General features: G+C 39.7%; 1 protein-coding gene across 3 annotated transcripts; it reads left to right on the plus strand.

Moving 5' to 3' along the window:
• Positions 1-687: 687 nt before the first annotated feature.
• Positions 688-16,686, plus strand: RB195_006158 (uncharacterized protein; the record flags this gene model as incomplete). Of its 3 annotated transcripts, XM_064179070.1 has the most annotated exons (34): positions 688-707; positions 771-867; positions 3,350-3,452; positions 3,930-4,006; positions 4,055-4,123; positions 4,175-4,264; positions 4,390-4,466; positions 5,121-5,282; positions 5,337-5,413; positions 5,479-5,589; positions 5,719-5,834; positions 5,889-5,977; positions 6,035-6,182; positions 6,333-6,400; positions 6,608-6,764; positions 6,824-6,907; positions 7,639-7,737; positions 8,077-8,190; positions 8,264-8,360; positions 8,466-8,608; positions 9,049-9,408; positions 10,021-10,162; positions 11,087-11,242; positions 11,305-11,418; positions 12,439-12,587; positions 12,645-12,713; positions 13,116-13,214; positions 13,278-13,337; positions 13,397-13,476; positions 13,684-13,747; positions 13,824-13,940; positions 14,453-14,513; positions 16,344-16,489; positions 16,549-16,686. In XM_064179070.1, the coding sequence occupies 34 exons, from the start codon at positions 688-690 to the stop codon at positions 16,684-16,686; spliced, it is 3,753 nt and encodes a 1,250-aa protein (XP_064036057.1). The 3 variants fall into 3 exon arrangements, with proteins under 3 accessions (XP_064036057.1, XP_064036058.1, XP_064036059.1); XM_064179068.1 differs by lacking the exon at positions 10,021-10,162 and having other exon boundaries at positions 9,049-9,385; XM_064179069.1 differs by lacking the exon at positions 9,049-9,408.
• Positions 16,687-16,870: the final 184 nt, after the last annotated feature.

Below are 16,870 nucleotides of genomic sequence, written 5' to 3' on the forward strand. Positions count from 1 at the left end.
GCGGCGCATGCACAAGACTGGCGCGCTCCAACCGAACTGGTTAGAAAATAGCGCGCTTGGACGCCCGAAGCCGCATATTCCGGGCCGTTTTTTACGGCAATTCGGAAGAAATCGGCGGAATCACTCTTCTCTCCATAATCTACGATCCCGTGTACGAATACTCCACATGAAATTCGTACCACCTCAGATTCGTGGTGCGGTTACTTTAAGAGAACTCTTCTTCGATCATCTGCGCTTGGAAGAAGCTCAACATTTTCTCCTCTTCTATCCGTAATTGCAGAACACCTGTCTCATTTCACATCAAGCCCGATTTCACTTTTTCCGTCTCACTTCACTTGATCTCCTATGGTTCTCATACTTTCACCAATAAGATTAGGCTAGGGGTTATATTTGTTTTAACCCATGAAATCTCCAAGAAACTCAACTCTTCCATTATTTTAATTAGTCGGAGTGTCACTTCCGATGAACTCATCATTTGCAGACCATCCAAAATTTCTCCGCTTTGCAGATGAGTCTCTCGTTGAGCGATTATCAGTAACTTTAGTTTCCTAATCGATTGCTGGTAGATTTTCTTACTAGTGTTTGCTTTCCACATAAATGATGACCATTTGCAGTATGAAATACAGCAGTCCAGAACACTACGCAACGACCTAAGCAAGCAAGTAGTTTCTTCTCAAATATCTGGAAATGGATAAAGCAAAGAAGAAGTGAGCGTTTTTCAAAGGAGGTTGAGCTCACCGGCGAATGTGTTTGCAAATATCCCGTTTCAGGTTCGCATCAGCAATCGATGGTTTGCGATCGCTTCATAATCGAATTGAAATCGCAGTTGATGAAAAAATTCAACCTGAGCATTGCTGCTTTGAAAAGGTTGTCTCTCATTCATGTTTTTATGTCTCTCATTTTACTGCTTGGTTCCATTTAACTCTTATTTTATCCCGCCGAATCCAGTTTTGTGTCGTCATCATATAATACTATATAATCCAATACAGAAGCATAGAGCTTGAAGTCATATCCGTAAGCAAAATTGTTTTCTTTTCACGATCTCGCCTCACTCTTTTTTTCGTTCTTTCAAACTCAAAGGTTTTGTTCATGGTGACAATCTGACTGTTCTTTGACAAACTGATTATTATGTGCTAGTTACTTATAAAGGTGATGAATAATATTCTTCTTCGAGGTATCACTTGATCTCTTTCGAGGGGACTACTTTGAAAACTTCACTATAGCTTTATTCTACGATTTCGAAAGATACTCTATTGATGATTTGTGCTCACATCCTGCAGTAAAACACCTATTAACCCTAAAAAATATCATATTATTCTCTAACTTTTCGATAAGAATTTGCGATTCAAAATTCTTGATAGAGCTCTTCACCTACTAAGAAGGTGCGGAATGTATGTGTACTTTTTTTTATTTGAATGAACTCCACATTGAATCAGCTTACATAATTAGCTTAATCTCGAGTTACTTCTGCAAAGAGTTAATTTTGTTACTTACAGTTGCATCGGAATCGGTTGTACTTGAAGTTAATCACTGCGTTCATTTCCTTGTGAAATTTCAGCTAGTTGACGAAGGACATCCGTTTTATATTACCTAAACGACGGTTGTTTGAAACGGTATCACTGTTTGATTGGTAACAACATTATATGATTCCAGATTTATTTGTGAAAATTTGGCACTTCATTCACTTAACTTTAATGACGTCGGAAGTCGATTCTTACGTTATGCCTAGTTGAAGAACTTAAACCTGAACATTTTATGCACACTTTCTTTGATAGTTTCCCGTACCCCGCTCCACTTTATGTCTTTCGAATTTCTTGACATTTGCACCATATTCACTACCAGCGTTGCCGTCAAAATGTTGTTGTGGAATAAGCGTTTGATTAACGAACATAGTTATAGCGATGCTCGCTTACTAGAAAATCAAGAGTTCATTGAGTTTTCGTTTCTGATCGAGAAAATTATAGGTGACCAACACAGCGCACTGGTGGTAGATTTTTGATCTCAGAAACATGATGAAATTCATTTTCGAGCTGTAGTTTAGCGCGTGGATCGAAAGCTGCGAGTAACTTTGTTAACTTCGTCTTCGGATGTTTGCTCACGGATGTAAAGCTGTCCGCGCCCGTATTGGCGCGACGGACAGCAGTCAATCTTTTATCATCTATGGGGACCAATTGTCTGGTTCTAAACGAAGCATTCATTTTGCTGTATGCAACTGTGGATATGATGAGTGTATCTAAATAGCAGATTGTGGATGGACTGATGGATGACTCGAAGGCACTTTGCTTGACATCTGAAGTTCTTTCAACACTCATATATCCATTTATGCCTTCCGGACAATTTGCTTCTAAAAGCAGAGGACCGTTGGTCTAGAGCCTGAGTACTCAGCCTATTGACATCAACTAACTTCATTTAGCTCTTGTCAACATTGTATATCTTAAGTTTGTTTTGTAATACAAAGTCAAATACTATTTTGTTTATTTGCAAACAGAAAGAGAGTTGCCAGTGATCAATGCTGGTTTGGAGAGAGATCCGATAGCATTGTGAAACACTAGGAGTCTACAGTCATGACAACATTGTCTTGAAATAACTATTTTTCCTTACAATTATGATGCTTCACAAACATTCATGACTCTCCTAAGATAACTATCCATTAGAAGTATGTTGATACATCCATTCATACATATGATACATATATTCTTTATGACTACAAAACTCAGAAGAGAGATGGAGGTGGTGCATGGTGTTGCCATTAACAGAAAAAAAAGACGTATTATTTTTCGAGTTTGATCATTTTGTTACAGCTAAGATGTGTGAAATGAGAGCAAAATGCTTTTTTTATGTATTAGTATTATATTAGAAGGATAAATAGATGATTCAAGAGTAGTTCTACTATGTGCAGAAACTGCAAAGCTTATTTTGAAGTCCACAAAGAAGTAGAATTCTAAAAAAAAGTTCCTTTAGATTCTACATCCCAGTAATTAGTTTAACAGTCAGTATCCCTAACATTAAATATCAAATAATTAACTCGAACGCATTCCAGTACAATTTTTTAAACTAGTAAACGTTATTCAGGTTTTTTTTTTAATTTTCGGGTTTCTAGTTAATGTTTTACACGCTTTGTTAATATATCATGCATGTGCTGCATACTTTCTGTTGTGACACATTGAAGCAGTTATTTTGCAAGGTATATTGGCTCTCTTCCGCCGAATAAATTGCTGTTCTGATCGATAGCGGAAATGCAGAGAAAAACACGTTCTTGGTTGGCTAAAAGGCAAATCTGAATAGCGCTGCGAGATTGAAGCGTTTAAGATGCGGGTACGCAGCATTTTTAATTCGAGGTACTGTTCAGATTGTGCGGCATGGGTTTCCCGATGATGCACGATGCCTGGCTTACGACCCAGTGCAGCGTCTACTAGCAATTGGAACTGGACATGGATTAGTTAGAATCATAGGTGCGGTTTGAATATGGTAGTTTCTGTTTGGTCGATACTTCCTTTTCTTCATTGTATTGTATTATTTCAAGATCTGAGCTTCATGCCGTGCGTAGTATGAGCATGTGAGGCGGTTTTCCAGTAGATGTATCGATGCAAATCGGCGTATGATTGCAAAATTATTTTTAAGGACATATATTATCTGATATATCCCTGATTCTTATACATGTATATATGTGAACATGGGACTCCAGTTTCGTTAAGAGGCTTCACATATCTTAATTGAGAGAGCTACAGCTTCTGTTAGAATCAGAAAGAATTCTTAAATTTTTACGATCAACGCTACAGATTAATCGAAGATATTATTCGTCTATTTGATCATTATGTTAGATTATTACCTTGGTGTGCAAATCAAGACAAGAAGTCGTGTTTGAGCAGTTGTTTGTCCCTAAAGCAATCCATACATTCGAATTTGTCGATTTGGAAATGGTATTGTAGGTGATGTAGGAGTAGACTACTTGTTGCGACATGAATCGGACCACGCTGTGAACCATATCCAGTTTCTTATTAACGAGGTACGACTTCCACTCTCAATTTACAACTCCTATTCATAATCGTTATAGGGTGGCTTGATTACGGCATGTGGGAACGATATTATACATCTGTGGAATTACAGGCAAAAAACACCGGAGGTAACAATTTGACTCAATTTTCATTCTTATTGCAATTCATCACTGTTTCAGATTGTGCACAGTTTAAAACTGAATAAAGAATCAGTCACGTGTATTAACCTTCCTATGGGTAACAGATGGTTGTATGTTGGAACGGACAAGGTATGGACGTAATTGTGCAGGTTGAAGGAAATTGACTAACCTTTGATAGTTTTAGTTTCCTCTTTCACTATATTTAAGTGCAAGTAATTCTTATCTTAGAACATTGTCAAATGCTTCTCTTTTAGGGAAACGTTTATTTCGTGTCTGTAGGCACTTTCCAGTTGAGCCCATACATCATCAACTGGAATAAAGCTATTGATCTGTGAGTTCCTACTTATACTTCCTACTTACCTCGCGTTATAGCAAGTTTAGATCCAAACATTATCTACATACAAGTATGTTGAGGAACATGTGGAAAGTTCCTTTTGAAAGTGATCATAGGGGAAAATGTGTTTGGGGTGTGGGGAAGCTCACAACTGCGCCCGTGTTTCTGAAAGCTCTATCTTTTATCTCTTCGTAAGTTTAGCTTGCCTTAGATGTTCTAAGACTAATGCTTAAGTTTTCGGGACCTGACTGATCTACTTATTTACTTCCAGAAATAAGGGGGCGCGATTGACTGCTCTCTCATCCTCTCACTTTACTCGTGATTATAATCACTTCGCACTGTCGTCTTTTCTAACGTGAACATAAAGTAATAAAGATTTTGCACTGCTTGATAGAAGCTTCTATTTTGATTGGAGGCTCTCTTTTGAACTTCTTAGTACCTGTTTTTCTCTAGTCATTGCATTCATTTCTTTTTATTTATTTCGAATAAAATCCAGAATTTTTATATTTTGAAGGTATCTTTGTATATTTCGAACTGAAACTTATTCGCAGTTCGAGTGGAATTTCAAGAGTCAGAAAGATATGAACCATCCTTTCTTTGAGAGCATTTAAAGGCACTTTAATCAATTCTAGTATTAGCCAGAGTTTCTAGGAGCTGCCGCGTACATCCTGGTCCTGTGAAGCAAATAGCTCCAAGTCCTACAGAACCAACGAAGCTTCTCATTGCATACGATAAAGGCGTTATGGTGCAGTGGAATTTGGTTACCAAGGAAGTTGATCGATTTCCACTCGACCCACCCATAAAATGCTTTAGGTTGAATCTTCCCGGCTTCAACGGTTAATTTGTGTTTCATGCTTTTTTTTTCAGCTGGCATTACGAAGGAAAATCTGTTATGACTGGAAATGTGGATGGGTCCATTTGTGTATATAGTATGAAAAGGACTAGTGGGTTTTCTGAATTTTTGGGAGACGGAGCAAAGATTGAACTTGATTTTCCCGAATAATTAAAGATGAACCGCAACAAAAGACGTCACCACATGGTCAAGGCCCTTGTCGACCAATAATGATCATCGACTGGAAGCATAACACCGACGGTGATCAGTTGGTTGTATTTGCCGGAGGTAACATAATTCCATTATTTCATTTTTCTTTCACTTGGCACACTTATGCTTGTTTTTGCAAAGTTGTGTTTATATTTCTTTTTGTATTTTGACACGATCTTGCGCCTAGAAGTAGTACATTTGATCAAGGCATGCCGACCGATGATGGTTTACCCGTACCAGCTCTCACGTTCCTTCGTGCATCGAAATCGGCGACTGTCCTTGAAATGGACCATCCTATTTTATCCTTCGTGACTTTGCCACAGGTTGGCTTCAAGTTGTGTTCTTGTTTTCCCTGTCGAACTATCATGTCATTAAAGATCCCCTTCGTCTCCTGCCCCCAACAACCCCAAGCTTTAGCAGTTCTACTAAAAGGTGAACTGATGATGATCGACCTTATGACACCAGGGTCAGCTACTCATTCTTCTATTCGATGCCCGTCAGAACGATTGTGATTCAATTATAGATATCCGTGTATGGAATCGCCTCATGCTATGGACTTGCATGAAGCTCCTATTACTTGCGTTTCCTATTACTCAGATTGTCCAAGCGATCTCGTCGGTGCATTGACCCTCGTGGGCTGCAGACAAAGAAGAAAAGGCTACAGTGAAAGGGTAATTACATTGTTGTAGAGTTGCTGTTCAATGCCACAGTAGAGTCTGATCTTCCTGCAGTAGTTTTAGCTCAGCGAAGCGGTTTTTAAAACTAAATATTTCGTTTAGCAGAGTTAACATATGACACCTGTCAGAAGTATTTTTTTATAGCCGTGGCCTGTAAATGGTGGTATTGGACGGGAATGTGCAGCCGGTCATCAGGAGCTCATAATTACTGGGTATGTCTAGAAGAGTGATTATGCTTTTATTATGTTCTGGTTCCACCATGATTATATCTATGCAATAGTAAAGTAAAAGGATACCATGACCTTTCTTTGATTCTTCCATGCACTCTTTGGAGCCTTCCCCTAGGTCGAGAGCTTCCATTTCATGTGTACATATGATGAAGCCTTCTGATATCTTTATTAATAGAAGTTTTATTTTAGACATAAAGATGGTACGGTGAGGTTTTGGCAAGCTTCGGGGGAAAACCTACAAATTCTCTACCGACTGAAGACTGCGTCTCATTTTGAGCGTCTAGAAGAACTAGAAGGCTGTGAGAAGGTCTCTCACGCTGTGAAATCTGTCGAATTATGCGTCGAAGTGAGTACACTTGAACGCATTTCGCACAAGTTCGCTTCTTTATTTCGATCATTTTGCAGTCCCGTCTTCTTCTTGTATCAGGAGTATCGGGCCAAGTCACATTGTTTCGCTTCACGAAGGCTGAAAGCATGAACACTATTGCGGTAAGCAGATTCACATCTTCCAAGATTTAAGATCACATAAGCTAGACGTTATGCATGATTAAACAGTAAAGCATCATCCTTGGATGTTCCAACTTTTTGCAACATAACAGAATTAGTACTGGCAAACTATTCTTCTGCAATTGCCCTGCTTTGGATGCAAATTCAGTTATCTTCTCACTGAAGGCGTTCCCTCTTTTTCCGTAATTATCCACTGAGCCGGAGTCAAGTTGATCATATTGTAACTGTGAAAGGCAAATTATATATATACAGAAGCCCTGAAAAAAGCTGCACTTTTTTTTACTCTGCCGGACTACTGCTTTTTGACTGATTCGATGACAATTCCATGAAGAAATATTAGTGGAGTGCGTGTTAACCATTAGGTTAAAGATGATATGACTAAGGTATCTGTTAGTCTGTAGAAGGAAGCGGGGACATATTTGTAAAACTCTCAGTTGTACTTCTTAACACATTCTAAGAACTTTTCGCTGGTTAATTTTTCCCAGTTTTGACATCAAATTGTTCGTGCAGACTCCTGGTTGTCTTTATTACCTTTCTTTTGCACTCTCTGAGGAACTCTCTTCACGGATCGAAACTGATCGCTTTCCTGTACTGACGGCTGAACTGTTTCCGTCTTTTTATTTTATTTCATTATATTTTCTAGACCGTCACATAAAATGAAGACTATCGGGGTCAGCGATGTTCACCGGTAGAAAGAACTTCCCATATTTTAGGTTGTTCAAATACCATTGTTAGGGGCGTGTACATCAAACACCGCTGATGAGCGCATGACACCTCTTCCTGCGCCGAAAGAAATCCGACGACAGAAAAAGGTAATGGTCAAATGTACCTTCGTTTCCGACAGTTAGAAGTATAGAATAGTTGTATCGATTCCAAACCGTTTTTTTAAACTCTGCGTTGTATGATGCTGTTCAAACTAAGCTAAATTACAGCTACATCTTCATCATCTCGGAAAACACCGTTTCTCGATGTCTATATCATTGTCTCCATCACGGCACTTTCTCGAGTTAACTTACCAAATATTTCCCTCGATTTCATGTCTGCCCTTTTATTCCTTTTACTGTTATGTTACACCTCCCATCTTATACTGTCGATGTTTGTTTATTTAAAAGAATTGATTAGAAAATGGCAACAAATGAGTGGCATTGCAGGTGATCAGTAGAGACTCTACCCACAGTCCAGATACAAGTGACGCCTCTGGAGATGAGCAAATAGTGCCATTCAAAGTTCGCGGTGCGCCTGTAAAGCGTGCAGCTGGTTATCAGGTCAGGGCTGAAAAAATGCAACTTTTCAAACGTAGTTGTTTCTTTGGCGTATGCTAGTACTTCACATTTCTAGCCGGAATTGGCTTGTCTCGTTCCGTGGCCGTCCACTTCTCATGCTGACTCCGTGACAGCTACTGCTTTGAATTCTGCTTTCGGTGTGATAGCTCTCGGTAGTTTTTTTCCTTCATTCTTTGAAGACTAGTTTGGTTCGAAGTGAAACTTCTTCCTGTTTCATCGTGTTTACGATGTTTTAAAATTTCTATTCTTATGGTTAGGTATGTCCAACGGCCTCGCTTTGGTAGATATTGCTCAGTGTGCGTTAATTTATGCATGGAGCACATCTGAATTGTATGGTTCTGATCCGACACCTGCGATTCAGTTGCAGATGGGTGATGTTTCCTCTCCAAGCCCAGTCGAGGTATGTTGCTTGCGATGTAATAGTCGCAGATTTTTGACTGTCTTCACATCTTCTACAATAATTTTTTTGGCCTGTTTTTGGGTTTGTGGTGCGAAATTCCTGGCCTTTCCTATGAAGTCGTCATGGGGTTCGCAGTTTTTCAGTCACGAGTGGTATGGTTCCTAAATAAGTACGAGTACATTTGAGAAACCATAGATACGTGCTGTTTAAAGTTGAGTACAAGTTAGTGATACTCTGTTGGGGTTAAAAAGCCAGAATTTTTTTTATAATGAAATCGTAAAACATTGTCTGCTATTCTGATTTCAGTAATTCAATAGAGCTCTGAGTTATTTCCCTCTTTCCATATCCACTCTTGTCAGTAAACTGTGCATGCCTTATTGTGTGCTCGTCATACTGTCGGGTATTTTGTTTCTGTGATGGTGGGTGTGTGAAGTTTGCAGCTAAACAGTGAAGATGACGACGTAAAGATGTTCTGCAAAGGCGAAGCGACGTCGCCACTACGAAAAGCACCGTTGTCACCAAAGCCAAGCGTCGTGTCAGTGTTTCGACGCAACACTGCAGAGTTTGCTGCTTCGATACGTGAGCGCTACCGCGAAGCTCGTCGAGAACCTACAGATAGACCAGATACCGAAATTGGAGAGGATGCCCTTCTGTCTATGCAGACAAAGCCAGGACGATGCCAGTCGGAGCGAAATGGTGGATTTATACGCCGTCTGACGAAAAAAAGAACAGCCGTCACGCGGAGTCTATCTCTTCACTTGCATAAAACCGATGAAGGTCAGTTTGTGTTGTGTTGTGTTGTGTGTATTTATGTTTAACTAAATGTCTTCTTCTTTAAATTGGCATTAGCTAACTTGTCTAATGGGTTCTCTGTTCTTCACTTCATTATCCCCTTCATTTTCTTCTTCTCCTTGCCCAGAGCTTGGTAGTGTCAATGGCTGCGAGTCTTCTTGTTTTCACTGCGCTTTTTGGGTCTTTTTTTTACACAAGTGGCAAAAGGGCTCATAATAGTATGCCTCATAATATAATAGTGTGTATCAATGCCTACGATTCCCATTTAGAATCGACATTTTCTGAGTCAGAAATTAAGCTAACTTCGTCCTGCGTACATTTTCGAGAACTAGTGCTAACCTCATTTTTACAGCTGTTTTGCCGTGTTTTTAGGTTTTGTATCGTTTTGTTGTGACGTTACAATCAATTATTACGGCGAAATCTGTACGAGGAAGTAACAGGCTTTCCTAGGGCGGCTCTCAATCCTATTTCGGAATTTCTTTTTTTTTCCTTCTCTTTAAATAAGCAAGCCGCATACTCTTTTGAGCTCGTCTGCCTGTGACTTGCTTCTTCCTTGAGATTCAGGATAATTGAAAATGCGTCCTGCTACCAGTGAACAACACACTTTTTACTAGTTACAGTCACCATTAACTGAAAGAAACCAGTTGGTGCGATTGAATACGGATAATCGTCAGAAGTCGTTCGATCGGCGTCGAGAGCTCTTCAAAGCTTATTCCATGGCGGTAACTCAGAGCGAACAATGCAATGGCGGAAGTCCTCGAGGTATTAGCTTTCACCTGCGTATCTTGCATGCTGTATTTGCAAGACGTGTGTGTGCTCCTCGGTTCGCTCCTGACGTTTTTGGTTTTTGGTGTTTTCGCAGTTCGGGGGATGCTCCTCTTGTGCTTCTAAATGTGCACTGGTGAAGCTGTGCTTGCGGTCGATTGAAGACCGGAAGAATATTCTTTTGATCGACCTGACGATGAAGAAGAGGATTTCGTTCCACGTCGTTGTGCTCGTTTTTCAAATCGTATACTTCTGCTCTGTGTTCGTGCGGGAAAAATTCTCTTGCAGTGTGAATGGTTATTATCTTGTCTTGTGGTATTCGTCTCAAACAAAAGCTGGTGTGGTTGTGCTGGTAAGGTAAGTGTCCTTGTGTTAAGAAGGGAAGAATTTGTTACCGATTGCAGCACCACTAATTGGAGTGTTAATCCACATCTGCGTCGCGCTTATTTCTTAACAGTATTGTGATTTGTGCTTTAGAGAATTTTAAAGTAATTTAGTCCTCAAGGTTTCTTATTTGCACTTGTTCTGTCTGTTTATAACTCTTCTTCAAATTTTCAATGTTTGGATCACTCATAGACAATATAGAGTTCGGAGTGTAGATTATGAGCATGATTGTGGCCATGCTGAATTTCCCCTAATCTAGAGAGAGCAACATGGAAAACAGCCTTTTGCCCCGTGAGGTACGTTAGAAAGCGGGGAATGTGAGCATGGCCACACTCATACCCGTAATATATACTCCGAACCTACGAGAGATCAAGGCATCGAAAATTTTATCATTCGGATGACCAAGCGTCAGCTGCACCGTTACAGCTGCTGGCGTCATGGCCCTAAGCATCCGAGAATTTTAGCAGAGGCTCGGTCTTGTTGTCCTGATGTTAGATGCAATGACTTTTTGATTTTTCTACGACTTCAATCATTCAGGCGAGACGCCTCGTGATTCCCCTGTCCTCAGCAGAAATCGGGATGGAACAGGACCTTCCCCATCAATTTCTTCTCATAGTTTGGAGAAGCTGAATATAGCTGCTGGAGAATCAGTCTCCTCTCTAACATTTATACATTCGTTCTCGCGGAGAAATGGTTAGTTTCCAGTGGTCACGATTTTTCTCGGGTCATTTATAATTTCTGAATAATTCTTGCAGATCCTCGTTCGTCTCCATGCTTATGGGTAGGAACGAGTGCAGGTGCCTCCATTGCGTTAAATCTGATTCTTCCTCAGGATCGTCTCATTTCCACAGTCGTCATAGCACCGTCAGGTTTGACATTATGATAATTTTTTTCTTGTTAATTAGTAGTTGCTTGGAATCACTCGTTTTTAATTGGAATGACCGCAGTTCTGTTTCAGCCGCTGATGAAAGTAAGCCTAAGGTAGCATCATTAAGCTTCTGCGCTTTCAACGTGTCTGCATAGATATGTATGCTCATAGCTAAGCTTCACGTAGTTTATTATGAACTTTCCTATTGCCTTGCACTCTTAAAGTGGTATAACTGGGTAGATCTTTTAAATGGTTTGAAATACGTATCTTCCATGTTATGTTGCACATGCTTTCATTTGTGCTGCGTTTGATGCGTTTTGAATGTTTATTCTCTCACAGAAAATATTCGACTTCTGTGTTTGCGTGCCCCTTTCTTTCTGCCTGTCTTTTCGTTGCTGCTTGACTATCTTCTCTGCTTCTATATTTCTATTCGTTTTTACTTATACTTTCGTCCTGTGCATTCAGCTCCGGTGAAGGTGTGCGGATCAAAGGGTATGTGTTGTGCCACTTTGGCCTTATTGCGTTTATTTAATGAGCCTTCGTGTTTGCTTTCTGGCATGCTTACCATTGTGTTTGCTATCACTTTTTTTGCATGGGATCGATACATAGAGTGGGCTTTTAATTTGATCTTACTGAGTACTTTTTGTAACTGCGATTGCACTTTCAGTTGATTCTCACGAGCATTTCACAGTTTTTGATTGACGTGAGAAATATAAAAGAACATCCGTAAAAATTGCGGGGAAGTAGTGGGCATTTATTGCTTAATCCGCTGTCTTCCAATAGCTGTTCGTAGCATGTGATTTAGTAAGACATCAGTAATTTTTTACCTAGTTTAGCCGGTCGTAGCCGTGTTGCGAAGTCTTGTGCGAGTGGTTTCACGTTAATCCCAGCTGTGGTCTATTTTGCTTAGATCTGAAGAAGATTGGCGAGGAAATCACAGCTTCAGATTTTCGTGGCTCTCACTCAACTGTAGAGAATTCCTCTCAATGTTAAGTTCATTTTACGAATGCATTTGCTCTAGGAACGGTGGTGAAGCTAAGAGGCCAAGTGCTCTACCAAACGTTTATGGATCAATCGTTTTGCCTTACATCAGGTGCAAGTGAGTCGTATAAGGAGACCAGCAAAGAGAGCAAAGACTCAGGAAGTCCCGAAAAAACGTTCACTAATCGGGTCGGTAGAAGAATCACTGACTTCGCTTAGGCCGCATTTTGAAACGATTATTTTCAGATTTTAACAAAGGCTAGTTTGTCCCCGACGTATTCATCCTCACTCGATCTTGCTGAAGATATTCTTCAAGTAAGTAAAATTTTAGTTTCATTTTTCAGGTGTGGATGACCTTCCTCTGCATTCGATTACCCTCTAAAATGTAACGTGCTGTCAGGTTTACTTTTAAAGAAAATGTCATTTGTTTTTACGATTTGTAGGCATTTTAGTCAGGCAGTAGTCAGAAAACGCGAATGACTGAGGTATTTCTTCTGCATAGATGAATTACCACGCATTTGTGATTTTGTAAACGACACTTTTATAGATAGCATTAAATTGTAGGATGCACAAAGAACAGCACTTATCACTTTTTTTTTTCGTGAGTCTTACCAAAAATGAGAATAGCGTCAGGAAGAGGATGAAGGAGACCGTCCGTCTTCAGTACATCTTCAGCTAATTCCTCAATATGATTGTAAGTAATGTAGAGTTTTTCAGACTCTGATTATTGTTGCTGAATTCGAAGTGAAAGTCATTGCACTACCTTCATTCAGTCAACTTTTTGTGCATAAATGTGAAGAAATTCCTTTAGTTAAGGTGACTGTTATTTATGATCTTATGAATCTGCTTCCTGGACAGAATTTTAGTTACTGGTTACAGGCTCAAGCTACTCATGTTAGAGGTTATCCTGTGTTAATGTGTTTATCTGCTGATGGAAAGGTATTATAGTTATTCTATTATTCGTATTCTAGCTGCTTTGAAAAACTTGGCTTTTTTAGTTGATAGTACTTTCATTACCTTCTCTTCGAATCCTTCATCAGGCACCATTCCTTCCCCACTCAGTTGAGATCGAAGATGCGTGAGTTCTGTCACAACGTTTTGGTGTTATCACCAATTTGATAGGATATGCTTGAAGTGGATGAGATAGAGTCATTTCGCATCTTGCATCTTGTCTCATTTTAATTTCTGTCCGAATGGAATGGTTGCTAGGTCCCTTTCGGGACTGTGCTGGGTTGGTGACATTGAATTTACTTTGAACCATTGGATTAGAAATGGTTCGTTCTAGCATATGCCAAAAGATATCGTTCTCGGAACATGGCCTTGGAATTTACATGGCTAGTCCATCTGAGGTTTGCTTACCTTTGGTCTCGTTTCTTCTACTGCCACATATTTTGTAGAATGTATAAGTACGTGGACCTCGTTTAGGTTGAAAAATACACGATATGCTCCGAATTAGCTGAACAAGCTGCGGAATCTCTAGGCGAGTTGTTCGTTGCGTGTGATCTTCCTGAACCACCGCGAAACAATAGCTCATTTTTAAAGGTGATTCATTTTTGCTAAAACTCTGGATTTTTTTAACGTAAATTGGGATAAATTTTTGTGGTACAAAAATCGAGGAGTTCGTTCAGAAACTTTGTCGCAAAACTTTTCTGGACGAATAACCGAGTAGCAGAGACAGGATGCAATGAAAACTCTCAGACCATTACTTTCTTCAAAATTATCATAATCTTTGGCTTAAAATATGGGAATAATTGGGATCAATAGCTCTATTGCTATTTAGAGCATGGTTGACAACGGTGTTGTGAACACTTCGTGTTCATATCACGTTTGTCGGATCTAGGTTAGTATGCTCTATTCTAGCTCTGCTACGAATAACTCTTTTATTTGTTCCCATCTTGCTTGTAAATGCCCTTATCTTCGCATTTTCAGTTGTAGTATCTTCTGGAGTGTAAAATACTTGTCATTATGTCATTGTATGTATTAGAAGAAATTAGTTTGGACCTTATTTCTGGGCTGGTGAACCATTATGATTTAATGAAGCGTCAGAGTTTCAGGGCGTATCAAGCATGTTCACAGGCACACAACGGCAAGACTCGTACGATGTCGACACTATTCGTGAGTTCCCATGCCTTTTTCGTTTCTGAATGCTTCAATAACCATTCATATGTATCTGCTGGACCACAGATAGATAGCTCTCTTTAATGGGAACCCTTAATTAATTAATTAGATTGGTTATTTTACAGAGTGAAAAAAATGTGTTAAATAGTCAATCAAAAATACCTGTTTTCTCAATCTGGATTTGGATTGTGCTACTGATACCACAGGAGAAATGGAGAAAAAGCAGCAAGCAGCCCGCGATCAAAATAACAGTATCAACAATGCTTTTCTGTATATATACACGTCGAAAAATTCTTCCATGGTTTAACATTTAACAGCAGTGAGTACTGCCTTAATCACTCTTTCAATTTCTGAATGTGGGGAAATTATTCCGAACATTTTCGAAAATCTAATCATCACCTGATACTCCATTTATCCTCTTGAAGAAGTGGAGTTTTCTGTTGGTGGTTTTATACTAAAATTACGCATAACTGGTGCGGCTCATGAGCGAATGAGTTTCAATATGAGGCTCTGCAAGAACAGCAAAGTTGTGTCGCTGATCGGCTCCTGCCGCGTGATTGATTCATCGACGAAACTTGTTCTACACCTTCGTGCATTCAATATTCGTTTCCTCATAAATACGGTGCTCCCTAAGAGTGCATACCGATTTTTTTTCTCTTTCGAAACTACTAATTAATAATAGAATCATCACAAGCATTTTCGTTCGTCGTGAAAGACCAACATTTGCAATCTTTGCACCAGTTGTTCGTTCAAATGCTTATATTTGATGGATGTTAGGGCGTTCTTCCATTTATTCCCCAGGCCGTGAATAAAACATGCAACCAATCTTCCTACCACTGAGTATGAACGTCTTTTTATGGACAGCGATGTTTAACACAGCTCAGAAATAGATTTCACACTGTTCGAAGTACCGCGGAGGAATGTTTGCCAAACTCCACTAATTTTGAAACCAAAGTTGAAATGCAGTCGCTCATGCTACCCCTACATCCATCATCCGATCCATTCCAATCTCTCTGGTCTCAAATTTCATAGCGAAGACATTCTCCTGTGATGCCATCTCGCGATGAATCACGTGGTGTTTTATTACTCATCATTAGAGTCAGCAACGTCCTCAATGTGTTCTGAATATGTGGAGAGGTTAGACATAAAAACCTACAATATGAACAAATGGTTGTTCATAACCAGACTGTTGAGCACGTTTTAACATTGTCAAGCGAAGACTATTCTCAATGCCACTCGTTGTTAAAACAAAGAAGCAGTCTTCGAAGGTGAAAGGTGAATTCAAATTTCCTTTTTTTAATTCCATTAATTCAGTATACAGTTGCCATAACCATATTATCATGTGTCTATCACGCGTTAGACAGACTTCTCATGCTTCCTTTTTGAAGGCTTTTCTGGGTGGGTATTACTACATCAGAATCCTCTATCATCATTTTCCTCTTTCAATTCGATCTCGTACTCTTTTTTGGCCTTCTTTGAAGGAATGAAATCTTGATGTACTGGATTTTGAACATTTGATCCTGTTGAGTATCAATAGCAACAATCGAGCTTTAGACTCTTCTGTAGTTGGAGCGAGCGTAAACGAATACTTCAAGTTTGAGCAGTGCAGACGAATTGGGATAGCTACATTTTACTTTTTACTCCTAACCATATTCTGCTTAGGCTTTTTACGTGGACGTGAACGTTAAATACAACAGCTAGCGGTCGTAATCTTCATAAGATTTCCTTTTATGCGCAATTGTCATCATTTTTAAATAGTGTATTCAGAAATTTGAAGAAGGATGCACGATCTTCCATTTTGGTGATTCATACAGTTAAAATTTGCAGTTTCCGACCGAGAGAAAGCCAGCGGTGGTGTAGGCGGAGGTGTCACACGTGCTGTGGCAAGGACTATTCCTGGACCTTCCGGGAATATGGAACGAGCTCAAGCTGGTGGAATTTCTGCAGGACAAGCAGCCGCTATGGCATTACAAGTAAAATTCCTCTTTTGCTTCACTGATTCTCTGAGATCTTTGACAGAAGTTCTTTTTAGAACATATCGGAACGAGGTGAAAAATTGAGCGCAACTGTAGATGCCACGGAAAATCTGCGGAACAGTGCGATGAACCTTTCGCAGCGGACTGGCAAGCTGGTGGAGAAACTAGAAAAGAAGAAGTGGTACAACTTCTAATGGTACTGCTCCCTATGTCCCAGTGCACAAAACACTTTAGTTCTTAGACTGTATTTATGTGGGTGGCCCTATTTTCTTCTTTTGCCATTTAAATCACGTCTTCCTTGAATTCTCAATAATTCCTTGGATATGTAATAGAAGACAGTTTTCATCAATGGAAACACTTCACGGGGTTGAGCTTTGT

This window comes from Necator americanus, chromosome I (assembly GCF_031761385.1).
Source record: "Necator americanus strain Aroian chromosome I, whole genome shotgun sequence".
Taxonomy (NCBI): Eukaryota; Metazoa; Nematoda; class Chromadorea; order Rhabditida; family Ancylostomatidae; genus Necator; species Necator americanus.